Here is a 26417-nt window from a genome sequence, read left to right on the forward strand (position 1 = left end):
GGATGAACCAACATTAAGTGCAGAAAGTATAGAAAATCACAATTTCTTATGAAGAAATGAAGATGCCTGTAGAGCTGAAGATCACTGAGAAACCCAGACATAATTTGTAGACGTAGATGAGATGCAGAAGATGGTCACAGAGGGTATGCATACCCTAAACAAGAGCAGGACTTGGAAACTACTAGTAATGACAAAACATCTACAATAAGTAATTCCAGTCCTGATGTCAATAGTCAGTGTTAAAAAGGAAAGGTCTGAAGATCAGTTTAAAAAAATCCCACAATGTCTCAGCTAGAGAGGAGTCCAAGCACCAGTCAGACCCAAGCCAACAGTCCTCAGCTGGTCAGATGTGTGACCTGTTCATTCTCAGTCAGCAAAGGGGAGACTGGTGCACAGTGCCAGCCAGAGACCATCTTTCTTTACTCCATGGACAGCAGCATTTATCCTATCCTACGTGATACCCTCAGTTTTCTCCCACAAGGTATGAGATCTTTCAGTAACAGAAGAGGTCTGTGTACCAGACATCCTATCTGGGCTCACCGACGTTTGACTGGGAATGGCACAGAGCTAGCTCAAATCCCACATCCCAGATGGGAGCCCAGTCAAAAGCATTCCTCAGCGCTCTGCAACAAAGCAGAAATGCTGCAGGGTATGTTTGAAAAAAAATCTGCAGACTGAACATGTGCCTGGAACACTTTCTGCGAGACAAAAGGGACATTTAAAGATAATGCAGAAAAAGAAGAATAGGTTTTAAGATCTAGAGACTTCACTCTGCCAGAGGAGGAGACAGAAAGTAATTTTTTTTGTCCCATCTGCTGGCTGGAAGGAACTGAACAACAATAACAGTGAGAACCTTAAAAAGAAGCTCATGACCGGACTGACACTAAGCAGAAGACAGGAGGCAGTGGCTGCCCAGTGCTGTAAATCCATCTCATCACCATGAGCAGTGAGAAGAGACTGTTGGCTTGGGAGTCCTCTTCTGAGCCACCCACCTTCTCATGGTGCTGTGACATTGCAGGATGCATGCACAGCCCAGTGCTAGCCAGAAGCAGTTCTGTTTGCATGCGATGGACACACATGCCTGTTGTGAGACTATGAAGACAAACACTAGCAGTCACATTATCTCTATGCCTGGTGCTGCTATGGATGCCACTGAGTGCTGCTGGAGAGTTGCAGGCTATCATCTGGACACATCCACACAGCTAAAAGGTTGTTGGCAAATTGGCGATCATGAAGAGAAAAAATGGTATGAAGGAACAGAAGACTTGAACTATAATCAGAAGTGTAGCAAAGGGGAGCGGGAGGAAAAAATCAACCCAGGCTGCCTTTGCAAGGGTTGCCAAAAAGCAGTACATACATCCAAGATGTGCCAGATGTTGCTGCTGCCCAGGAATGGGGCTGCAGGTCTGTGGTGGCGTCATGAGCAGATGGCAATGGCTGGGAGGAGCCCAAGGAATGGTGGGAGGAAAGGAAGAGAGACCCAGCTGCCAAAATGTCTTGCCTTGGCTCTGCTCACAGCAAGGGACTTGACTCAGTTTTTGAGTGTATCAAAGAGAACTTTAAATGTTGACTTGCTTGCATGTGATCTGTAAGTACGCATGAAGTGAGGTGTCTTTAATATCATAAGATTCAATGGAAAGAAATGGGAGCTAGAGCAGCTCAAGCAGAATTTGAGTGTAGGCTTGTGAAACTGGGGGCAGAGAGGATCTACCACTGGAAGGGCTCAGCAGGGGTCTCGTACACTTGCCACCATTTGCAGTCTTCTATCAAAATGGGATCTTTCCAAAGGAGCGCTCCCGCTCAGCCATGGTGAGACGCAAAAATCACAAGGCCTGTGATTTTATGGCCTGTGTCATGCAGGGGTTAGACAAGCTGCTCCTTCTGGCTTTGCAATGCATCAATCTACCAGTCTTTCTCAAAAAAAAGAAAAATCTGGGCTGAAAGGGTTTTATTAAGTCCAGCAGTCAAACTCTGGAAATGGTATCTCAATTCATTTGGTCAAGCTGTGCTGAGGTGTACAGAGGAGGTAGGCTGGTCTTGTCAGAAAAGCCTATAGCTATGAACCAGGCGAGAGGGTTTTACCTCTAGCTCTGCCACAAAGTCCAAAAGCCATGCTGCTCACACCTCGTACATCAGCAGCTGCCCAGAGGCAGCCGATGCAGCCTCAGCTTCACCATCCAAGAGCAGCTGGAGACCTGCCTCATGGCTCAAGAGCACTGGGATCCTACAGTGTCTCTCATCTTCCGAAAAGAGCAGACCGAGGAGCTGCCAGCTTATCCAGTGGGTCACCCAAAGCTAGCAGACATCTCAGAAATGCAGATTATAATTTTCTATTTCATTGCCCACCTATGGTGGAATTTCTTCCCTGGAAGGGGAGCTGTGAGGATAAACTCATTAACATCTGTGAAGTACAGATACTACTGCAGTAAGTGCATTGTGAAAGCTCGTGAGATGATTGTTAATTACATATTCAGTGTGGGGTTGTAATGGCATGCATTAAAAATGGCATGGGGTCCCCACTTTAAATAATGGGGATAAAACAGATTAAACATTTGTCCCTGTTATGTGGGCTGAAGAACACAATTCAGAAATACTTCATCCAATATATTGTCATCTCAGGTACCTTTGTACCACACAGGGACAGAGTGAAACAGCCTTCATGTAACATTTCCTAAATTGTATTTGGTCCTGTAATCTTACTAAATTCTCTCCATTGTCAATGGAGAGAGACTGGCACTTTCATAACCCAAGCTCTGCATGCATTATGGCAGGGCAGATCCTCTGCACAGCAGAATCACTCCCAGGCTCCTTCCAACCAAAGCAAATCTGTGATAGAGGGGGAGCAGATGTCTTTAGCAAAAGCAACAAGTGTCCAAGTGGGAGACTAAGCTCAGTTCCCAGCTCAGTGTACCCCACAGAAGTGGATAACAGCATGGCAAAATGTTGGGGAGGAAACAGTGGGCAGGCTAGGTAAAATACCGGGAATGACAAATGCCTGGGATGACTGAGGAGCTGGCACATCAGTGCTAAGGTACAGGAGAAGTCCTCATCAGAAACATTGTAATTCCTCTGGAAAAGGACCTGGCTCAGCCCCTGCAATAAAGCATTTTACTGCAGTCTGCACAGTAAAAGGTGTCCAAAAAAGGAGGACACCGATATGTGTGTTAATCAAGTGAAGAACCATCTACAAAGAAAAGGCAAGGATCTGTCTTCCAGTTGAAAAGCTATAAATAGCCTTGCATACTTGCTTATCAGATTGGTTCGGCTGCAGGGATAATCTCCTGGAGAAAGCAATGGAAGCCCTGTTATGTTGGATATTTATAACTAGATGAAAGCCTAGAAAATGCACAGTCGTGTCAGTCTTGCGCTCGTGCCGTGAGATAGGGTGTGTGGGATCCAATTAGTCTCTTCAGTTTAATATAAGGTCAAGAATGGCTTAGTCTTCCCAGCTTCACAAAAAAACAAAATCTGATCTCTTTGAGGGGCTGGTGCTGCTTGAGCAGCTACAGAAGCCAAGACAAGGGCATGGTGAGACAGTCCCCCAAAATGTCATGATGGTCCCACATCACTGGAGACTCTTTGCAGGAAGCAAGACATGACCCTTCTCTGGACAAACAAGACAAGTCTTGTTTGCACCACACAGAGGTCTGACGTGCCACGTCTCGGGTAGGCGGACCATGGGAAATGCAACTCTGATGAACTGATCTAACACGACCAGTAAATTGTCATCTCCAAATTACCTGGCCTGGTGGCAGGGTCCCCTAATAGTCTGCTTAACAGATCACGACCCTGACCCCAGCCCCTCAAGTTCGTTGAACTGCCTTTGCCAGATTATCTGCAGAGCACCAGGACTGACCAGAGTTAATGCCAGTGGATTCCCCAGAGCCTTGGCCTGCCATGGCCTCTGCACTGAACTGGGTTTATCCAGGTCAGGACAGCTGCTGGAGGCACCAGAGCCTGATTCTCAACCACTGCCACGTGAAGGGAGCCAAGCCAGGACAGGCTGGGGGACAGCGAGCAGAACAGGGTTACGGTTATGCCCTGGGAGTCTCTGCACATGTCTGTATCATACGTGGATTTGTTCGTGGACAGGTGTGTGGTGATTTCTGTCCTCCTGGGCTGTGAACATACACAGGGTCTCTTGTGCAAGGGGAGGGAGCTGCCTAATTTATAGGAGAGGTTGGGTTTTGTGATGCTGTGGGCAGGGAGCCATGCCTGGGTGCTCTGTCTCTGTGACAGCCACTGCTCCAGGCAGTGTCCCCTAGCCTTCCTTGGGTCTGCTCATCCCCATTGGGCAGGCAGCGAACATCCCAGGGACTACAGGCAGCCCTCTCTGCCCTCCATCTCCTGCTGCAGACCCTCCAGGTCCTCCTCTCTCTCTCTCCTCTTTCTAGTTTTAGCCCTGCTCCTCCCTTATTGTCTCTGGGTTGCCTGCCACCTTCAGGGGCTCAAACTTTCCTCTTCCAGCCCCATCATCACCATTGCCACGCTATATCCTTCAGCAGAGCCATGTAGCATCTCCTTGCCCACATGCCCTTCAAGCCTCTCTTGCAGGCACCTGGCTGGTACTCGAGGGCACTTGGCAAGTCCAGTACTGTTGTCCTGCACCAGGACTCTAGGAACCTCCCCACACTGCTCTTCCCAGTTGACTGGCTGCTACAGAAAGTGATCTGCATGGCACTCCTAGACAGGAGGGTGCCTCATATTGCAAGAGCAACAAATGGCTTTGGGAATCCTGCCAGATCTGGCAACACCATGCCTTGCTTCAATGGTCATAGCGTAGCAAACTCCAGCGTTACTCCAGGAGCTAATCTGGGAAGAAGGGAGAGATATTCCACTAGACCTTCAAGACCACAAATTACCCTGGGCCCCTTGTGTTCCTTAATAGGGGGACCCAGCAGGTTTGCAGCTCCCTAGACCAGCTGAACACACTCTCAGCCATTTTCACACCACAGACAGACCTGTCCCAAAGTCAAGGTTGCTCCCAGAAGTAGGAGGAGACTTCAGGAGAACCCTTTGCACCTCCTCTTTTTCCCTCCCAGAGGTTTCTTTGAAATTGCCAGCTCCACTGCAACCTCCCCTCAGTACAAGAGCACAGAAGGCAGCAGGTACAGGAAAGTAATGTTATGTGCACAGCCAGAGCCAAGTCCGAGGAAGCAACTTAAGCTGGCCAGAGAAGACAGCTTGGGGAGTAGGCTGGTTGAGGGTAGTCAGGCAGGCAGCACAGAGGCAGCACAAGGAGCAGAACTGGGCTTGAAGCTGCGCCAGCATGGAGGAAAGCCAGCCCTCCTGCAGTGAGATTGCAAACACCTCCGGTGGGGTTCTCAGATAAAGGTGAACCCGAGCAGGAGGTGACCTGAAGGGCCCAATGAAGGCAGGACATGTCGCTCTCACACTCTCTGATCCTCCACTCCATGTATGTCCTCACCCCGGTCTGTGCCACTAAACCTGCTCTCCCCCTCTGCTCCCCAGGAAACTCCCGCAGCTCCGACACCCACCATAGCACGGAGAGCTGCATCAGGCCCCGACTGCCCCTACTCCCCTGCCCTGCCATGGGGGCAGGCACCCATGGGAGCACCTGACTGTGGCACACAAGCTCACCATTGGCTGGGCTACAACCCCCTCCACATGCTGCCTGTGCTGCCATCTTGGACCATCCTGTTGGGCACCCTGTCTACCTCATGCCAAACCCATCTGCCTCCTGCCAAACCCATCTGCTTCCTCACCTCTTCCCATTCCCACATCTCCTGGCCTCCCCCAGACCTCTTCCCCCTCATCCACCTCTCCCGTCTGCACCAAGTCCTTGCTGCTCTCTTGCTTTGAGCCTCACCTCTTCTCCAGCCTCGCAGCCCCACCAGACTTGAGCGTGGCAAGCCTATCCCAACCGAGCTCCTCACCCCATCTCACCCACACCAGGGGAGGTGCAGCACTGAGGACAAAGAGCTTTGGGCGCAGGGTCCCCGGGGAGGGGGCAGGCACGTGTGCCATGAGCACCTACCATTCTCAGGGTGCTCCATCTCCCCGATGCTGCCGTCGGGCGTGGTGCGTTCATAGTGATCCTCAGGCAGGGCTAGCGGCCCGATGCGAGGCCCCGACGATGATTTGCTGCTTGGGGTCTCTGACTCCTCCAGTCCGCTGTCATAGTAGCTGTGCTGGGAGGGATCCTGCAGGTCCTGAGCCTGGCTGGCTGCAGAGAACGTCACTCGGCGATGAGGTAACTGGGACAGAAGAGAAAAGCTGTTGCATCACCCACCCAGCAGATGAAGGCAAAGGGGGGGGTCATCAAACCTGACCCCTAAACAGAGGCTCCTGCCCAGTGCTCCCGACAGCAGCAGGGTCCATCATCAGCCCGTGCAGCCAGCCCGACAGACACAGCACTGGGCTCCACCCCAGTCAAGAACACCCCATCAGACACCGTCCCATGCAGGGAGCACACCTTGCGCAGTCCCTGCACTCCCCTGACCCAGCAGCTCCCTTCACAGCTCGTGCCCCAGCCTCCTCTTCCCCCCAGAGACCACGCTGGGCAGATGCCCTCTCCCATGACAGGCAGGCTCCAGAAAGGTCTCCCATTACCACAGCATCCTGAATCATTGGCCCCCACCTCACTCTTCATCTGGGGTCTCCACTTTGCACTCAGACTCTGCATGCACCCTTGGTGTTCTCAGAGACCCACCTGGCTGAGCCCACCTCTCCCGAGAGCCTCTCTAATGGGATCACTGCCCAGCACAGACCTACGATGACATCATCCCTCACCTTCCAGCCTCTGGCCTGACACCATCTCACATCCCAAGAGGTTCTCCATCAAGGGTCACCATTGCTTCTTTTGTCTGCTTGTTAAACATTTCAAACACCCTACTTCACACTTTCTCTCCCCAGCTTTGTCTCATGCTTTGGAGGAGCTCCCTGCAAACAGCCTTTAAGCTACATCATTATCCTCCTCTAAATCCTTCCATAAAATCCTTCTTTGTCGTGATTCTGGAGGAGTGGAAAGGGTAGCACAAGTTCATAGGGCAAGAGCAGGATGATGAGTGCAGAGAATGAAACACAAACACCAAGAGAGAGAAAAAGACACTAAATCAGCCATAAATGTAGGAAGGAGCCCAAGAAAGGAGCTATTTGATGGGGATCTGAAGGCGATCAGGAGAGAGAGGAACCAACACACCATTTAGGTTGAATACCTTTTTTGCTGATGTCTTTACTACAACTGAGTGGCAATCAGGCATCCCACACAGCTAGCACCAATGAGGAAGGGGAAGGAATTGAGACTAACCAAGGGAAACAACACACAGGGAGCATTTAGATGAGCTAGCTGCTTTTAGGTTGGTTGGACCTGATTAAATTCACCCCAGGTGCTTAGAGACCTGATTTAAGTAACTTCAGAGCTGATAGGGCTTTTTTTTTCTTTCTTTTTGAAAAAAAGTATATTTTTAATATACTTTTTTGAAAGAATTTGTAGAGAATCAGGGAGCTTCCAGAAGACTGGAAGTGAGCTAAAATAGTGCCTGTCTTTAAAGATGAGAAAAAAGAAGAGCTGGAGAATTATAAAACAGTTAGCTTAATTTCAGTTCCTGGAAAAATACTGAAACAGATAAAAGAACTCTTTGTAAGTACCTGCAAGATAACAAGGAAATGAGTAACAGCCGCTGTAGGTTTGTCACAAACAAACATGTCAAGCCGTTGAACTTCTTTCTTTGAAAAGACATCAGGCCTTGTGGATGGAGGAGGAGCAGTAAATGTTATATCTTGACTTTAGGAAGTTTTTTGACACTCTTAGACGATATTCTCATAAGTAGTGCAGGAAAATAGTGTAGGTGCAACATAGTACTTCTCTGCTTAGGTAATATAGTGCAATTCACTGCACGGTGGATGCAAAGCATTTAGAAAGTTGTATTCAGAAAGCAATTACAGGCCTTTCAGCTGGGACGATGTATCAAATGAAATTCTTCAAGTTGTGTCCTGAGTCCCTTGTTAGCCTGTATTTTCATTAACTGCTTGGATGACAGATGTGGAATATATCTGTCACATTTGCACACTTGGGAAAAAGAATCACCGCACAAGCAGAAGGCTGGCTGAAGGATTGGGGGTTACAACAGATCATGGGTTGACTATCTGTCAACAGTGTCAATCTCTCACCAAAAAATGCATCTATATTGGGACGCATAAACAGGCACTTTGTCTTTAAGACACACAGGTATCTGTCTGCTCTGCTGGGCTCAAGTAGGACTTCATAGGCAGAGCTGTGTCCAGTCTGGGCACCACTTTCAAGAACACATGTACCAGTTAAGCGGAGAGGAACAGAAACAAGCAGCTGTTAGAAATCATGACAAAACATAAAAAGACTGAGGAAACTGGTTTGGGGAGGAGAAGGCTAAGGGTGGCAAAGGCAGCACTCTTCAAGCTCATAAAAGCCCTCTGAAAAGAGAAAGCTGCTGCTTTTGACCACGGACAGACAAGAAGGAATGGCCTTCACCAGCAGCAGGGAAGACCAAGGTTAGCCGTTATGGAAAAAAATGCAATGGTAGGTTTAGCCAAGTGCGATAGAGTGCCAAAGCAGAAGGTACAATCTTTGTCATGAAGGGATAGGCAAGCACCTCTCAGGAGGTCTTCATGTACACCTCTGGAGGAGCTGAGGTCAAGGCAGTCCTGCCTGCAGCAGAATTGTGTTCATATGACCCTCCAGAGGTCATCTACCAGCCCACTTTGTAGGCTGTGCACCCATGTGAAGCCTGCAAAAGCCTTCACTGCACAGATGTCACTGCCCACCATGCCAGGCAATGCTGTCCCATAGCTTCCTCCTGCATCCCAGCTGCCTGTCTGAAACTGCTTTCCTCCGTCACCGTGCTCATCCCTAGCTCAAAGCTTCTGTTTTCACTCTGTGCTTGTAAAACCCCAGACAGCTAGGGCTCCTTGGGATGCCTGCAATAATACAAACAAACAGCCTCAGAAACCCAGCCTGTGACAGCTACTATCCCTCCTCTGAGGGGTCTCCTTCCAAATAGCATCACTTCTACCTAAAAACCACCTCCTTTAAATGTCAGATCCTGCCTGGCAGCCCTTGAAAGGGCTCTTCACCTCACTGCAAAGCAAAGGCAACCTACACTCAACCCCACTCCCTTCCAACCGACCCTGCACGGCAGTATGGCACTGACAGGGGTTAGTGCCTCCCTCGTACTCTGCACAGTCCCCGCCATGCTGTGACCAACGCACTTCAAAAATAATAGTAGCTTGTGTCTGGCTGAAGCTCTCCACCTGGAGAGCCTTGTTCTGGAGTAATGGAAAGACACTGAATCCATTCATCTGGCACTGACTTACAGAAATTGGGTTTTGTTTGACCTTTCTCTGCTAGGTTAAAGAGCCTTTCAGCACTCAAGTGTTTTCTACACACTAAGTTGCTTGTACAGTGCAATCAAGGCACCACTCAATCTTCTTTTTGAGAAGTTAAACAAACTGGGTTCCTTAAGTCTCAACCTGCAAGCCAGCAAATCAGTCCTGTGGCCCTCATCCTGTGGCCCCTTGCCCCGGTTTTTCCCCATTCCTGTCAGAGGCCATCCCTCCAGGACTGTTGGTGCCATCTCACCAGGCCTTTCTGCAGAGCCTTGTTTCTCCTGCTACCTCTCAGGTTTTTTCACCTGAGCACTTTGGCAGGAAAACCACGAGTGCGAGCACGGAGCTACTCATGCATTGTGACCCTTAAATCCATTTTAAAGTCACTGCTTTCCAGGATATAAACCAGTATTCCCTATTTCTCAATGTACAGCTTTGCATTTGGCTGTGTTAAAATGCACTTTGTTTAAATGGGCCCAGTTTACCAAGCAATCTGGATTGCTCTGCATGACTGCTCTATCCTCATCATGATCTCCCACTCCACCAATCTCCATGCCAGCTGCAAATTTTATCAGCGGTGATTTTATATTTACTTCCAGATCGTTGATTGCAACATTGAATGGCAGCGGGCACAGTACTGCTGCTGAAGAGCTCCTCCAGGAGAGCCTTGTTCCACGAGGACTCCCAACCAAAAACTGCTTTTCTTCACTAAGCTGTTGATAAGCCAGATCTTCATCTAACAATGCTTTACTTATAATGAGTAGTGTTAATTCAAAATAATAATAATAACAACAACAACATAATGCATTATCAACTCGGCATGTTCATCAAACTCCAAGTTGATCTGCTGCACGCTGTAATCTCACACCAACATAAAACCAGCTCTGCTGCTTCAGACCCACAGGTATGACTAGAGCAGATCCTGTCCCTCACAGTGGCCAGGAGCAGATGCCTAAGGAAAGGTTTAAGAGCTGGACATGTCATGTAATGACACTGCCCAGTATCCCTTCCCATCAAACTGCGTTGACTGACGTCAATGCCATTTCCATCATTGAGCTTCCTGCCTTAGCTATTAATCCAGTTGTTCCCTGGGGCTGGCGAGGACAGTGTGTGGTACACACAGCATCCCCATCACTATTCCAGCTGGCTCACGGCATCACTGCCCTCCCACTCCTCCTGGCCCACCCTGGGGTCCCCAGCTCCATTATCACCCCTGGATCAGAGAGGTCCTACTCCAGACCTTTGAAGACTCTTTGGTGCAAATTATTTTATTCGATTATTTAAAATATCACTATTTCAAGGAGACGATATTTTGAATGTCTTTGTTGGTTACCAATGCATTGGTAGGTACTGCATCCTACGTTGTTACGTCTCAGTCCAAATTACTAGAGCTATTTATTGAATACTTTTGCATTTTGCTACATAATCAACAATTTTGCACTCTCCATTTGGAAATGACAATTACTGGATTCCATCTCTTCCTAGCACATTTTTTAAAGTACTCCTTATTGTGTTTAGCTTGTCAAAATTGATTTTCCCCCAATGTTTTTGGCTTTCCTTGTCAATTTTCTACACTCCGTAACTACTCATTTCTACTAATTGCTATATACTCCCTCCCTTTTCCCTCCCCCCCCCCCAGTATTTATTGTTTCTCTATTTCTAACGGCTGTCTCCACTTTGCCACTGCACTAGAATGGGATTTGGGGCAAAGCTGTCTATTTTCTTAGCTGAGGAATTGTGGCTCTGAAAAAACTCCTTTCAAGGGCTCCCCAGTGCTCGCTCTTACATTCCTGATGGGGAGACCTGCCTGTGCCAGCCTGTACATCTGAGGAGCACACCAAGCCCCCCCATCCCCTGACTTTCCTCAGCAGGCACCAGCACTGGCAGCTGTGTCCAGCAACAGCGGATGCTCTGATGAAGACATTCATCCCCTGGAAAATCCTGTGGATTTGTGCCGTGCTGCAGCTCAGGTTTTTTTCCTGAGCAAGGAATCGTTTGCAGTTCATACATTTAATGACCCCCATCCTCTGTGAAGTGCTCTCACGCCTTTCTGACTCCATGCCTGCTTTTGGCCTCCGTGGCATCCTGCAGCAATGAACTCTCTGCTCATGTGCTACACGGAAAACCACTTCCCTTTGGTTTTACATCTGCTGCCTGGTAATTTTTCCTTGAACTTCTCCCACCTGCAGGGTTATGAGAAAATATGAGTAATTGCTCCTCGCTCTACCCCTTTCCAGTTTCACAGATCTGTGCTGCATCCTGCTCCGCTGCGTCCTCTGCGAGCTGCAGCACGTGAGTATGTGCAGCCTGTCTTCCTGCAGACGCCAGGCAGGTCGGGCCAGCTTTGCTGCCCTTCTCTATGCCTGTTCCAGCCCTGCCACAGCCTTTCCGCAATGGGGAAGCCCGGGTCACACCTACGGTTCAAGTTTTGGGGCTATCTGACAGTAGCAGGGACTTGTTTTGATGAGAAATTTTCTTGGGCTCTCCCCGATAGCCTTCCCCAGCCCATTTGGTCCTGGCTGCACACCCCAAAACCCCCCATCACCAATCCTGCCAAGGGGCTCCTCTGTCCTGATGTCCTCTACCATGAGGGTCCCCACCCACAGATGCTGGAGGGAGACTAAGGGGACCTCCTTCCTCCTCAGCCCCACTCTGCTCCCTCCTGCCTCTTCCCTTCATCGCAAACATCTCCAGTTCTCATCAGGACCCACACCAAGCTGATTCTCCTTGCTAAACCCAAGGAAAACAAACTCAGCCAAAACAAGAGCAGTGTTATGAGGGAACAGGGCTGTGGGGTGTCGCACAGGCTCCCTCCAAATGCATGGCATCACCCCCTGCACAGATTGCATGGACCAAGGAGCAGGAGATGCAGTCCTGTCTGGTGGACCAGAAATTGTGCTGTTCACAAAGGAAACCTTAAAATCTGCCCCAGGCACCCTTTTCCTGCTGACAGGAATGGTGTGGTGCAACAGCCCCCACACAGGTGAGCCACACTGCTTCCCCCTGCCGAGTGCCGATTAACACTGGAGTGGTGGAAATATCAAAATTGTTAACTACCTCACTGCTGATCCGAAAGCAGGATCCGCGGCTAATGGGCTCATCTGGCAGCCTCCAATTGCTCCTGCACCTCCCCACATGCCAGAAGCCTCAACGGTCTTTCAGCCAGCTGCCAAAGGAGCTTGCTTCCCCAACAGCCACCACAATGCAGCAACTCACAGGGCTGAAAGTGAAAGGCAATGTCAGACCCAATGCCCAGAATATATAAATAAGTGACAAGGGAGCCATTGTAGCACATGAGTTAGTCAACTTCAGATTAATTCATGAACCCCTCTCTTTTACAAACCAACCTGGATCTATGCAACATCCCTGGTTACTGAAAAAAAAAAAAGATAAGCCCAGGGACCATGCCCCAGACTATACAGATCCAGCTTTTCATGTATGGACGCTTTGCTACATGTGGGAATTATTTTATTTGCTAGTGTCATGTGTGGAGAGGAGCACAGCTCCAGCACAATGCAACACAGGCTTCAGAGCAGGAGGCTGAGGAGAATATTATGTCCATAGAAAGGCAAGCCTTGAGGAAAGCTGGACCTGAATTGCCAAGAACCGTCCAGGGCAATGCTCTAGCTCTAGGAAACAGGACACAAGCTCAGCTCATGGCCATAAACAGTCGATCATTTTCCAGCTTGTCTGAGCAACAGCATGTGCTTCAGCTGGTGTTATGGGGTGAGAGTCAGAGCAGATAGCTCTTTCCATCCTTTCCTGTGCTACCCCAGCAGCACACTGTCCAGCCACTGCACTGACTTTTGGAGAAGAAACCCCCCTAGAGCATCCCCCACTCCTCCTGCACCCACCATCATGCCTGGGGCTGCCATATCTGCATGTGATGTGAAGAGCTCACAACGCTACATGGCACCAGGCGGAGCAGCATGATGAGGGAGAGTGTTTGCATACGAACAGCAAAGGCAAATGCTGCTCTGGCTTGGTGTCAGCCTCCTGGCACCTATGGTAACCCTCTGCTCCTCAAGGACTGCGATTCTCCCTCCTGTGCCCCTCTGGTCCCCTTTGTGGTCCGGGGATCCTGTCTGCCCCAGGGGTTCCTCCCTGCCCTGCCACAGCATCTGCAGGTCCAGATTTTCAGTGGCACAAGGGCTAACTATAAACTATCATAAAGTGGACTGAACCACGCCAGAGCTGCAGTTCCCAGCAGTACTGGATTGCTCCCTCTTAGCACAGCATGAAGGAATTGAGGAAAGAGCTGGTGCAGAGCAAGGGAACAGGTCCCAGGGGCTCTGCCTGTTTTGGACAAGGGAGGGATGGAGCAACCAGGCAGGACAACTGCCTGCCTGGAGCTCCAGCCAGGACAAACAAGGAAGAGAGATAGATGGACCCAGCTCTAAGCAAAGGTGTGGTCTATGCACACCTGTAAGACCCCTCCTGCATTCAAAAAAAATGTTCAGGCCTTCCCAAAATTTTGTCATTGAAGGTGGTGTCTCCAAACAAGAACTGACAATTCTGGACAGGACTGCTTGTAGACTTAAAGGCCCAGTTTTCTGATCTATCAGTCTGATGATTTGCTGGGGTCACCTCCATCACAGCTACTGTGGTTGCACAAGGCACATTAGCAATGGGGCTGACAGTTCTGGTCCATCTCATGTTCATGAGGTCTTGTTGGATGGCTGTGCTTTGCCCACAAATCGTTGTGTCCATCCCCATCCCAGCATCTGAAGTGAGGGCTGTTCCCAACAACCCTTTAGCTCTTTCACTGTTGACAAATGAAGCTACAGAAGGAATCCACAACTGGAGGAAAGACACACAGGAATCCATGTGAATCACACCTCCCAAAACCAGGTATTATCTGAAAAGCAATTCTTCTAAGTGGCTGTTCGCATAGCTTCCATTGCTGACAATTAGCAAGTGCTGACCTTGCAGTCAGAAGAGAGGTGCTACAAGTCCTACTGAAATAATGATAGCAGAACAGCCATCCTAAAATGGACATCAGATCCCAAGGCACTATTTAATGAATAAATCTGGGTAAAATGTGGGCTGACTCCACATAGGTGCCCTGAAGCCTCCTGAAATTTGCATGATGCTCAAAGAAGCCGCCAAAGCCCAGTGCCAACCTGCCTGGTCAGATCGAATTTATCTAACTCATAGCAAGATCTAACACAATTAGAAACCCATTTAGACAGCCTCAGGACAGAGGTTGCCTAACCTCAGCCTATCAGAGCTCTGAGCCCATCAAGGATGTGCAATTTGTCTTTTCTTTGGTTGAAATGAAGACTGGAAAGGAAAATATGGAAATAAATCATCTGAAGGGTGACTCATAAAATCTAAAGGGGTCATAATCTTTATGGAATAATGTCTAAATTGGACTGACTGTGGTGTCCTGAAATGTCTATCACCTTCAAGCTGATAATACAGCCATTTTGTAGATAGTTGGTATAGAGTGAAAACTGCTCAGGACGCAGAAGGAGGTCTCATAATCACATTAAAACCATCTGAAGATCCCAGGGAGAAAAAGGTTCCAGGACTGGGAGTAACACTTGAATAAAGCCCTCGAGGAATCCAACAGCTGTACAGTTGGAAAATAATGCTGGGAAAATAATGAGCTAATCTGGCTCCCTGTTGCACCCAATGGAGCTGACAGATAGTACTGAAAGCTCTGGGGAGAGCAAGGGGTCCCAAGCCATAGACTCAGGACTCTAAAAAAAGAGATGTAACCAGGAATGCTTCGATGGAAGACTTTGCATGGAAAAAATGTCTATTTCTTGAAATCAGATCATTTTTCAAGTGAGTTTCTTGTTTCAAAGTTGGAGCAGAGGGGATATCTTTGCTAACAAGTAAAAATGAAAAAATGATGCTCTTGCAAAGGTAACCTTCACTTCAGAATTCAAGCCAAGTATTAATTATGACGCTAAATTCAAAAAGGTCAGTCAGAATCATGCCTTTAGAAATTATTCGGAAATATATATATATTCGGAAATATATATATATATATATTTATACATCTATATCCATTGATTGACTTGAGCCAAAATAGAAAAAAAAATTTGTCAGTTCCCACTGATTTGTTTTCAAATTGAAAATTTTCCTCTGATGGCAACCCTGTTTTCTAATTACCTCTATTTCCATAGGCAAAGGGCAGAAGCTTTTCCTGCTTGGTCAAGGAATTGTGTCTATTCCAGAAGCCTGTGCACCAACATGCTCTAGACATTGGCAGAGCCCTCACTTTAGTGGTCTGGAACCAACCTGCACCTAATGATGCATGATGATACTGGGTTCAAAAGCCTTCATTTGGAGAGACCAAACAGGTAGCACAAGGAATATTTGTAAGGCTTCTTAAGGCCGTTTATCTTGCCTGCACTGGTCTGGCATTACCACTCTTACTGGCACAGGACCCCTGGTATGGATGAGTTGAGGACAGCTTTCTTTTACCCTGTCCTCAAATCCTGGGTGAGCTATCAAGTCCTTGGGCCAGACCTTGCAGATTGTGGCTCAAGAAAAATTTCCTGAATATTAAAAAAGGTTCCTGAGCTCTCTTCTCTGGGCAAGAGACATCCTGATAGTCCCTAACAAATTGTGATCTACTTGAAATCCTTGGAAAAAACAACCCAAGCTCCTCCAGGCACTCCCAGGGCCTTGAATCACAACACCCTAAAAGTCTTGCCCAGCCTGAATAATAAAGAAGGGCTCTTCAACCATCTGAAATATGGATTTTGCTTTCTACTGGGCTTGAGTGCTTTTGATGAAGAAGCAGAAAGATTAACAGATTAGTGTAAGAGGAACATCAGACATCACATTAGCAAGACGTTTAGAGCACGATCTCTGTCCCCTCAGTCCCGAGCTCAGACAAGAAGTTGCCCCCACAGCAGGGGCAGATATCTGTTAGAGTCTCCCTGGCAGCAACTTTGCAGCTGCTCAAGAACATCAGGGAGTTTGGAGCATGTGAGAACCAGGCCACATGGGAGCTAAATAGCTCTAGGCTTTAAGATCGCTCGGGCCTTTAGAGATGTCTCTGAGGAGCTGAATCAGGGCACTCTGCTCCGACAACTTAGCTACGGAGCAGGATCAGTTTCAAGGGAGAGGTGGTGATTCACTGCCCTCTCAAAATGGTGGCTCAAAGACAGCTTTGATGAAACCTGCCAAGACGGGCGGCTGCCCAGCCCTGCCACATTTAGATAGTAAATCAGGAGGCGGGTATTTTGCAAGTGAAGAGGTGCTCAGAAGGATGTTTACTTCCCGGGGCAGGGGCATCTTTAGGGATCTTCAGGCAGGATCCACAAGGCATGGCCGTGAACGCCAAAATGGATGTAAATGATGAGATAACATACGAGCTTTCTCCTGCCCTCCTGGAAGGTCACTGCCACAAACCTACTCTCCCACCCACTCTTTCCTGTGAGCATCTGAAGGACTGAGGCAGTAAACAGCTTACACCACCAAGACATTGATGCAAAACAACTAGGAGACATTTTTAAGGGATCTTGAGGAGTTGTTTTCTTTCTGTTCCTTTTTCTGACCTCTTCTTCCTCTTGTGCTCTCAACCACAGGGTTGAGTCGGGAACCCCACTAGGAAAAGAAATCTATACTACTGGTGGGATATGGAAAGCAGGTCCTCAAGGGTGCAGACTGAGACCTCCAGAAAAGTCCAGAAAGTCAGAGAGAAGACAAGATCAACGGGGGACCTACTGGGGGGAGGCTGAGTGGGTCTGAGTCGCAGGTGACCTTGCCTCCCAGAGGTGAAACCACAACCAAGCTTCATCTAGGTTGGACTGATGGACGCTGCAACTAGCGTCAGAGGTGACGAGAAGAGGGAGACCAAGGTGCCAGAGGTGGCCTGTGCCTCTGCAGCAAGGCTCCTCCTCACCCATGTTCAATCCTTCTCTGCCTCAGCAGAGCAGACTGCGTGCTTCCTGGGGCACTGAAGGAGCAGGGGACTGCGGGAGGAGTCCCTTTTGGAGTAATCTCCATCGACCATCTTGGTTACTCCCAAGAACAGAGCTTGGGTTGTGTAAACGCAGCTTGGATGGACCGGCTTGCAGGGCAGTACGTAGGAGCACAGCTCTCCCATGAAGATGGGCTGTGCCTGGGGTTTCATGGGCAGGTGCTCTCACATGACAGGTATGCATGGGGATGGAGGGGGAGGAAGGTGCTTTGGGCTTGGCACAGGGCTCAGCTCCAGGGACAGCGTTCAAAAGAACATGCTGGCAAGGGAGAGATTTGGCAGGGTACTGCAGGGGCTGAATGTCCAAGACCCCACAAACCATAAAGGGGAGCTCCTGCTCTTTGCAACCCACCCCGGCACAGCCGCACACGAGTCAGCCCATGCACAGCTCTTGCACACAATTCATGCCGGGGGTCCCAGGTGGACACCAGCACCGGGGACACAAGTGCACAGCATCCACCTCTTCGCTGCTGCCCCACACCCTCCTAGGGCTGCCCTCCCCACCTTGAGCTGACACAGTTCCCAGGGACAGAGCCGCTCTGTGCCCCTCTGCTCCACGCATCCTTTAGCCCTCACTCTCCCTCGCAACACCCCGCCCCATCCTGCCCTACATAATGCACCCTCTCATTACCCCAGCCTCCTCTCCATCCCATCCCACAACATCCCAGCTCTGTCCTCACCCAGGAGCACCCCACCCTCTGCCCCCTTCAGCTGCATCCCACCCTCCACCCTTCACCCTACCCGTGGCCTCCTGGCTGCTCTCTGGAGGCCTGCTTTCTGGGCAGAGGGACCACAGAGTGCCCGGGGACACACCCCGTCGCAGCATTGGGTTTTGTCCCAGGATTTGGGTGACTGATTAAGCAGGCTGCAGAGCTGGGCCCCGCTCCAGGCTGGTCTGTGCGCGCAGGGGACAGCACTGCAGCTGAGAGCCTGGCCGAGCGGGCAGAGCAGTGCTGGGAATATCAATCAGACTGGGCGGCTGCCCACACAGCCAGTGCTTTCATTGCACAGAGGATCCACAGCTCGGCTGTCGGAGCCAGCCGGGGACTCAGCCCTGCGCTGCAGAGAGCTCAGCTTCCCTCTGTACCGGGGCCAGCAGACAGCCGGTCAGGACAGACTGATGGGGAGGGGAAAGTGACAGGGAAGGGGGAGGTCACTGCCTGAGCAGAGCAGGGGGAGAGAACAGGAGAGAGGAATGGAGAGGAGCAGATACAATTGTGAAAGAAAAGGCGGGTGGGGAGAAGAAGTCCCCCAGATCCAAGCTAGGGAAGCCTGTGTTCACCAGAGACCAATGCTGGCTCCAAGGGCATCAGGCAGGGGAGAGCCTGGGGGTCTGAGAAGTGAGAAGACGAGGAGGGCAGGGAGGAATGAGCAGCATCTGGCTCAGCAGGGTGGGAAGAGGGGAACTGGCCAGAGCTGCAAGGCGCCCAGGCAGCCCAGCCCGATGTGAGGAGCACCAGGCACGTAGCACAGGCTGGGCGAGCCTTCAAGGGAGCAAAGGACAAGGTCCCAAGCGCTGGTGGGGCCAGGGACTGTCGGGCAGGAGAGACCTCATGCTCTCCTCGATGCAATAGGGACATAAAGTGCCACTGCCTCCTTGCAGACATGTTGCTTACAGAGGAGTCATCACCCGCCCGAGGCTGCACACTACGTACACCCCCCTGCCACCGCTCCACACAGTACAGCTTGCACATAACCCTGTGCCACCTCTCCCTGTGGAACTGGCTGTGTACCCCGCCGTGCCTCCTCCTGCTGCAGTACAGGCTGTCCACACCCCACTGCCACCTCCTCCAGGGACAGGGGTGGTACCTCTCACTGTGCCACCTCCTCCTGGAGGAGACACAAGCTGCACCCCCTGGCATCACCTACCCCTGCCACACAGCCTGTGCATGTGCCTCCACCACCCCCTGCCACAGAGACGGTGCACACCTCCGTGCCACCCCTCCATGGGGTACAGGAGGTGACCGCTGTCACCTCCCACACATGGAGCGCAGGCCGAGTACACCCTGCTGTCACCTCTCCCTGCAGCACAGCCTGCACACATCCATGCTGTCTCTGGCTGTACAGGCCAGGCTGTACCACGGGGCTGCTCATCTCCTGTGGCTGAAGCTCTTCATTTTGAGGTCCCAAATGCCCCACAGTGCTCTCCCAGGCACAGGCACCCCTCTCTGCCATAAACCAAAGTCCCCCAGCACAGACCTGCCAGGAGCCACTGCACATTCCTGCCTTGCTCGTGGGGCTCTCGGCATCCTCACCAACTCCCCAGAAGCCAGCACGGTGTACAACCCACTCCTCGCCCCCTCTTGTGCTCCCCCAGCTCCCACAAGCACCCCATTGATGTTCACAAGCCACTGTGCAGTCATAGTTGTTTTGCAGAGCCCAGCCACTCTTCCCAGCACAGCTAGGGCTCAGCCCCCACACTGCAGCCCCTGGGACCTCACCGACACACTCCTTCATTTGGTCTCTGCACACCAGAGCCAAATGTGAACCAAGTCCCAATTGATCCCGGGAGCAGGAGCTGATTTGCAGTGCCTGGGAACCATTCCCAGCACAGTGTCTTTCTGAAACTGGGTAAAAACAGGGCAGGTCCCCCATGAACCCTCAGCTCCATCTGCAGCTTGTTGCTGGATCCATTTATCAGCTCATTCCACGTGAACGACCTTGAGAAAATCCACTGATCCAGGACAGTAGGAAACTTTCCCAGACATCTGCCAGCACCTAAACCTGCAATTTATGGAGACTCTAAGCTAAATTCTAAAACAAGACAATTTCATTTCTGTCCATTACAGTTACAATATTCCTCTTATCCCCCCCTGCAGAAAGTAATTAATACTGTACTGTGCTCCTGAGCCTGCAGGCAGGTGCAGGCACTTCTGCTGAGCTCACAGTAGCACGCTGAAGTTAACACCACTCCAGCTAGCTTCTCAGATAGTGAGGGGCTGTAAGGACCCAAGGCAGTCTTGGGTTTGTGCAGCCAGGAAAGAATGTAGCATAGCCTCCCCCGGTATAAAAAAGCCCCGAAGGATGGAGCCTGGGAGACGGGCAGAAGAAAGAGACGCTCCCCACGCCAGCATCTAAGAGGTTGCGTTCTCACCCTGGGTTCATCAAAGAACTGCCGAGGACAAGGAAGGAAGGGAAACCTCTCTCAGAAAGTTCCCAAAGGGAAGCAGATAGCAATGCTGGAGCCAAGCCCCCAGACTGCCCTGCCCAGCCCTGCAGGGGCTAGTTATTTAGGTGGTTGCTGGTGTCTCCTTTCCTCCTCTGCAGCCATTGCATCTCCCTGCAGGTCCCAGCCCTGCCTGCCTAGGAGGCCCAGACACTTCCTGGACTGTTCAAGATAAAGCCTTATGCTGTTAGCAAAACAAACTAGGAGGCTGTGAGAGCCAAGGCTGGCACAGGGCTGAAACCACCGAAGCCAGAACCACTGGATTCCCTGGATGATCTAATGTCTCCCAGCACCACAGCTCCTCTTCTCCAGCAGCCTGGTGCAGCCGGTTGGAGCCCGTGGGGAAGAGGCAAAGCTGGTGTGACAGGCGCAGGGATGTCTGCCCCAGTTTGAAAGAAAAACCATGAGAAAGAGGAAGGGGTGGCCAGGGATGGCATCCCTGAGATGTGATATTTGGCTGGAGGGAGCGGAGTGTAGGATGGCCCCATCCAGGGGAGTGCTGCGCTGCTCCTGCCTACCAGGATCCATCCTCTCTCCAGCCCACGGGAGACGAGCCTGAGCAAGCCCCATGGCAGCAGCATCACCCCCAACCTGTCCGCCAGGAGAGGCAGAGCCATCTTTATGGGGACTGACTCCTGACCGCATCACCCTCCCGCAGCCCCGCCACTAGCAGCAAGCCTGCCTGGGAGGACCTCTCCTTCGCTGCAAGGGTGCCCATTGCATCCCGGGGTGGGGGGAGCACCTTGCTTTAGGTGCTTCCCCCCGGCGCTGCTGACACACTGAGGCTCCATCTGCAACCGCATGCGTCCTCATTCCAGCACTGCGGCGGGTGAGAGGCAGGCATCTTCCAGCCCTCACCAGCAGGATTTGGGTCATGCTAGCCAGGCACCGCGTGGCAGGGATCTGTTCCTCCATGCACTGGCTTTGGGACATAGGTGGGTCTCAAAATGACATGGGGATGAACCAGGAAAAGCTATGCAGGGGGATGTTGGGGTGGAATAAAGTTGAGCTGGCTGGTCCATGGCTCAGACTGCCTCCATGTCCACACATGTACATGCGTGTGTGTATGTACATGCATGTGTTGTGAACCATGTCCTGAAGGAAGCTGTCTCCTTAGAGGGCCAGGAAGTGACTGGAGATGGGAGATGTCAGTCTGGGGAGGGGGGGTCAGTACCACGAGGCCTCTGGACTGGCCATGCTGGGGCACGGTGGAGGGCTTGTGGAGATGGCTGGCCCACATGAACATCACTTCTGGGTGCTGCAGGGCCTGGGTGCTCTGGTGACCAAGGACATGGAAAATATGCCTGGGAAATTTCTGGGAGCAAGAGAATCTTCAGGGGCAGCAGGGAAAATAAGGCACAACCGGTCAAAAATAGAAAACTTTATTGAAGTCAAATCCAACAGGGCAGCTGAGCTCAGCCCCATGGCAGGAGCCCAGCCTGCCACTCACCGGGATACAAAGAAGGGAGCAGGGGTCTCCATAGGGCACAGAAGGTACAGCACAGTGGCGGAGTGGGTGGTCCTCACCCATGGGGCCCCAGGAAGAAGGCAAAGCCACAGGCACTCATCCCCTCTCTCCCTCCCTAGCTAGTTAAGGATAGACCCGACAGGCGCCAAAGCAGAAATGTGATGCAAGCTAACTGGCCAGACAGCCCGAGGAAAAAGGGTCCTGCAAGCTCCGGGCTCATCCCATGACCTCCTGGGACAGCTCCAAGCTCCAGTGCATCCCAGCAAGCGGCACTTCCCAGTCTGCAGCCAAGACCTACCTCCACCCTGCCCCGCACACAGCAGAAACCCCCAGCTAGACCAAGAGCAGTGACCTGACTGCAGCACGCAGCAGAGACCCCAGTGCCCCGCTCCTCCAGCCCTGAGCACGAGACCCAGCCCCAGCCCTGGCACGTGGCCGGACCCATGCCACCTGGAGGAAGTGCCCTGGCCGCTGGGATCCGCTCTCCTCCTCCACGGTGGCTGCAGCACGGCTCCCACAGAGCCGTAGCTCCGGGCCCGATGCTCACGCTAAGGGAAGCCCGGTTTTCACCACGCCGGTTATGGCAGAGGGCCCAAGCCTGAGGGAAGCCAGAGCCTGAGCCTGGGAAAAAGGCAGAGCTTTGCTCCTCCACCCAGCCCCACCTGCCTGGGCAGCCACAGCGGGTGCAAAACTCCCTTTCGGGCAGCTTTGCGCAGGGATGGTGAAAGGTTCAGCCACACCAGCAGAGCCAGGCTGGCAACAGCAAGGCTAGTGCTTTTGATGCTGCTCCCTGGACAGGGGCAGGGCTGGAAACTGGCTGCCCAGAGCTGTGGCAGAAGCAGGACCAGTTGCTCCTCCCCACGAGTCAGCCCAAGCAGAGGGATGGATGGGAGCGTGGGCATTGCCCTCCTTGGTGCTCTTAGAGCCTGTCCCCAAAGGGGACCTGGGCAGGTGGGACTGCCTCCCCAGAGTTCTACATGCAGAGGCACACGCATGCAGCACCCTTTGCATCACTGTCACCCAGGCAGCGCCGCCAGGACCCAGCCCCAGGCGCTCTGACAAGGGCTCCAACGATTCTTGGCCTCCCCCCCACCACCATCCCCATCCCCTCCCCACGACCAGGCTCCATGGCTCGGCTCCGGGGTAGTCCTCTGCCAGCCCCCCAGGCCACACATGCAGGGCTGGGGGCCAGTCCACGCTCACTCCCACACCTCTGTCCAGATGGCTCCCCGGTGCAGGGAGGGGGCCGCTGCCGGCCTCAGGATGAGCTCTCCTACCTGCTTGTTGGTGTATTTCTGGGGATTGGTGCGGTAGCTGTAGTCCGAGTACTGCTCGGAGCCCGTCGAGTTGTTGTCCCCAGTGCCAACAAAGGTGTTGGTGGCCGGCAGGTCCTGCACCACTTGGTGCTTCTTGGAGGCAGAGGGCGACTGAGGCTGCAGCTGGATGGAGGGCAGTGGCGAGTTGGAGCGGTAGTGGCGACCCAGATCCGGGCTGCCTGGCGGGTAGTTGAGGGGCAGGTGGATTCGGGGGCTGTCACTGACAGAGTCGTTCATGAGGTTGAACTTGAGTGATTTCTGCAGCCCCGTCTCCTCCTCATCCTCCGTGGGCTTAGGTGGCTTTGGGGACTTGCTCTTTTTCACCTTGCTCTTGCTCTTACCACTCTTGCTGGCCTGCTTGGGTGCGTACAGGTCCTTGGTCTCCTTCTTGCCGGCCTGGTAGCCACTCTTGGCCTCCCGCTGCCGGCAGTAGCGCACCAGGACAACCAGCACGATGACCAGGGTGACAGCCACGATGCCGGCAATGACTCCAAAGAGGATGTTGCTTCGCTGCTTGCTGCGCTCGTATTCTGGGTCTCCAGCGATGTCTATGTCAAGCGGTGTGTCCAGGCTGTGCCCCACCAGTGTGTCCAGCAGCGTGCGGTTGGCCAGAGTCTCATTGACGTAGAAGTGTACCAACGCTGTGCCGTGCCGCGAGGGCTTGCCCTTGTCATTGACGCGCACTACCAAGCGGTGCAGGCCATGGTGCTTCCGCAGGATCTCCTTCTCCAGGGTGATGTCTCCACTGTGCGGGGAGATTTGGAAGAGCTCAAAGGGGTTGCCTCCTGTGATGCTGTAGGTCAGCTCTGCATTGACGCCAGAGTCAATGTCCTCTGCCTTGACCTTGCTCACCTGCTGGCCAGGGCTGGTGTGGGGCAGGATGTGTTTGTAGGTGGCATTGGAGGGTGAAGTGATGAAGGGGGCATTATCATTCTCATCCAAGACATTGATGGTCACTCCCACGTAGGCAGACCTGGGAGGATCCCCACTGTCCACCGCCTTGAGTCGGAAAGTGTATGTGCTCTGCTGCTCCCTGTCAAAAGAGATGCTGGAGAGGATGGTGCCAGTGCCATTCTGGATGACAAAATCCCCATTGTCTTGCTCCACCGACAGCTGGATGCGGGCGTTTTCTCCTTTGTCAGCATCGATCACCGTCACCATGCCCACAGGGCTGAGGGGCGGCATGTTCTCCATTACTGAGAAGTTGTAGCCACTCAGCATGAACTTGGGGTCGTTGTCATTCCTGTCCATGACGTTGATGGCCACAGACGCTGTGCCCTTGAGGCTGGGGCTGCCCTTGTCTGCTGCCACCACCAAGAACTCGTAGCGCTCCCGCTGCTCTCGGTCCAGCACCGCCTTCACCCGGATCTCCCCGGAGTCAGGATCAATGGTGAATGAGCCCTTGGAGGAGGGGTCTGTCACCAGGGAGTAAACCAGCTTGGCGTTGGAGCCGCTGTCAGCATCGCTGGCGCTCACCTCCATCACCAGGTCATCAGGCTCATTGTTCTCGGGGAAGGCCACTTCGGTGAAGCTCTGGCTGAAGACGGGTGCGTTGTCATTCACGTCCACCACCTGCACCTTCAAAGAGTTGGTGCTGGAGAGGGGCGGGTTCCCCGAGTCCACCGCCACAATCTCAATCGTGTACTCCTTCACCGACTCATAGTCCAGTGGCGTGGTGGTCTGCAGGAAATATTTCTTCTTGCTGTCGCTCCCTGTTTCACTAGCCTGCCGTAGCTGGAATGGGACATCACCAGCCACCACGCAGGTCACCACAGCATTTTCGCCCTCATCTCGGTCAGACACCTGCACCAGAGCCACTGCTGTCTCTACTGGCACGTCCTCCGAGATGTTCGCCATGCCATCCTGGTGGGTCACGAGCCCAATGCCCCGTATCTCTATGGAGGGCGCGTTGTCATTCATGTCCTTGATGGTGACCACCACCTGGGTGCGGGCACTCTTGGGGTTGGCCCCCTTGTCTTTGGCCATGACAGAGAACTTGAGGATGTTGACATCCTCGCGGTCAATGGGCCCCTGCACAGTGATGAGCCCCGTGGTGCGGTCCAGGCGCAGCAGCCGGCGCACCATGTCCGAAGCTTGGTGGAAGGAGTAGTCTATTTCAGCATTGGCACCCTGGTCCGAGTCATTGGCTTTCACCTGTGGGATGGAGGGAGAAATAGTGAGCAGGAGGGCAAGGTGTCACGAGCCCCTCCACAAACCACCACACTGACCACCGCGGCCTCCTTTGGGGACGGCTGGTGGGGAAAAACCAGGATTTCCTCTTCTGGGGCCAAGGACTATGGGGCAAAGAGCCTGGGACTGGCAGAGTGGCTGGGAGCGGCCCTCCGGCACAGAGGCCTTTCCTTGCTCTTCCAGCAAAACCGGCTGGGCTGGTCGGCTGCGCTCCCCTCCCGGCCAGCTCCAGCATGCAGGGAATCCTCCGGGAACCCTCACTGCCACAACCCAGGGAGCAGTGTGGAGGGATGGCTCTGGCTGCACCCACTCCGCAAAACTGTCCCCGAATAGGGGCTCAAGGTGAGGATGAGGAGGGAGGCAAGGACGTGCAGAGCTGCAGCAACTCCATCCTGGCATTCAGGGATGCAGCCAAGCAGGGACTGGGACTGCCTAAGCTCTGCATGGCACCAGCCATCCCTGCCCGCCCATCAGAAGCTCTGCATTCACATAAACCTGCCTCTATGCCTATTATTTGCTTTCTAAAGAAGATGAGGTTTGTCTAACATTTGCCTCCCTAATCGGCTCTCCGAGCAGACTCTTCTCTGCACCATTTGCTGCTCCGCCGTTATCTTGCTCAGCAGATTTGGATGGAGAACGAAAGTTGTTAAATGTAAATTCCACCTTTTACCTCCACTCACAAAAAAGGCGGAAGTCATTTTCCCCCTGAAAGATAAAAGCTGAGCAATGGCACCAGTGGCGTCTCAGCCCATTCTCCTCCCAGCCGTGCAGCTCCCTTATCTGCTTCCAACTTCCATTCTCTTAACAGTGAAAAATGGATTCTTAAAAAATTCACATCAGAATTAGCAAGCACATGAGAGCTGGCTGCACTCTGCTTATTAAGATGTCAGCTGCAGATAAACTGATGTCGGCTACTATCATCTCAATGCCCCCTCCAAGCCAAATCCACCAAGATCCACCTCTCGGGCTCTCTGGGCCAGTTTGCACTGCTGCCTGAGACGGGGCAGA

General features: G+C 52.2%; 1 protein-coding gene across 4 annotated transcripts in view; it reads right to left on the reverse strand.

Moving 5' to 3' along the window:
* Positions 1-26417, reverse strand: part of PCDH1 (protocadherin 1) — a 53388-nt gene that overhangs the window by 19446 nt on the left and 7525 nt on the right. For all 4 annotated transcript variants that reach the window (XM_075510100.1, XM_075510101.1, XM_075510103.1 and 1 more), the window contains 2 exons: positions 23181-25373; positions 5999-6218 (listed from right to left, as the gene is read on the reverse strand). In XM_075510100.1, coding sequence (XP_075366215.1) covers positions 5999-6218; positions 23181-25373 — 2413 coding nt within the window. The remainder of the gene's footprint in view (positions 1-5998; positions 6219-23180; positions 25374-26417) is intronic.

The sequence above is a fragment of the Mycteria americana genome, chromosome 8 (assembly GCF_035582795.1).
Source record: "Mycteria americana isolate JAX WOST 10 ecotype Jacksonville Zoo and Gardens chromosome 8, USCA_MyAme_1.0, whole genome shotgun sequence".
Taxonomy (NCBI): domain Eukaryota; kingdom Metazoa; phylum Chordata; class Aves; order Ciconiiformes; family Ciconiidae; genus Mycteria; species Mycteria americana.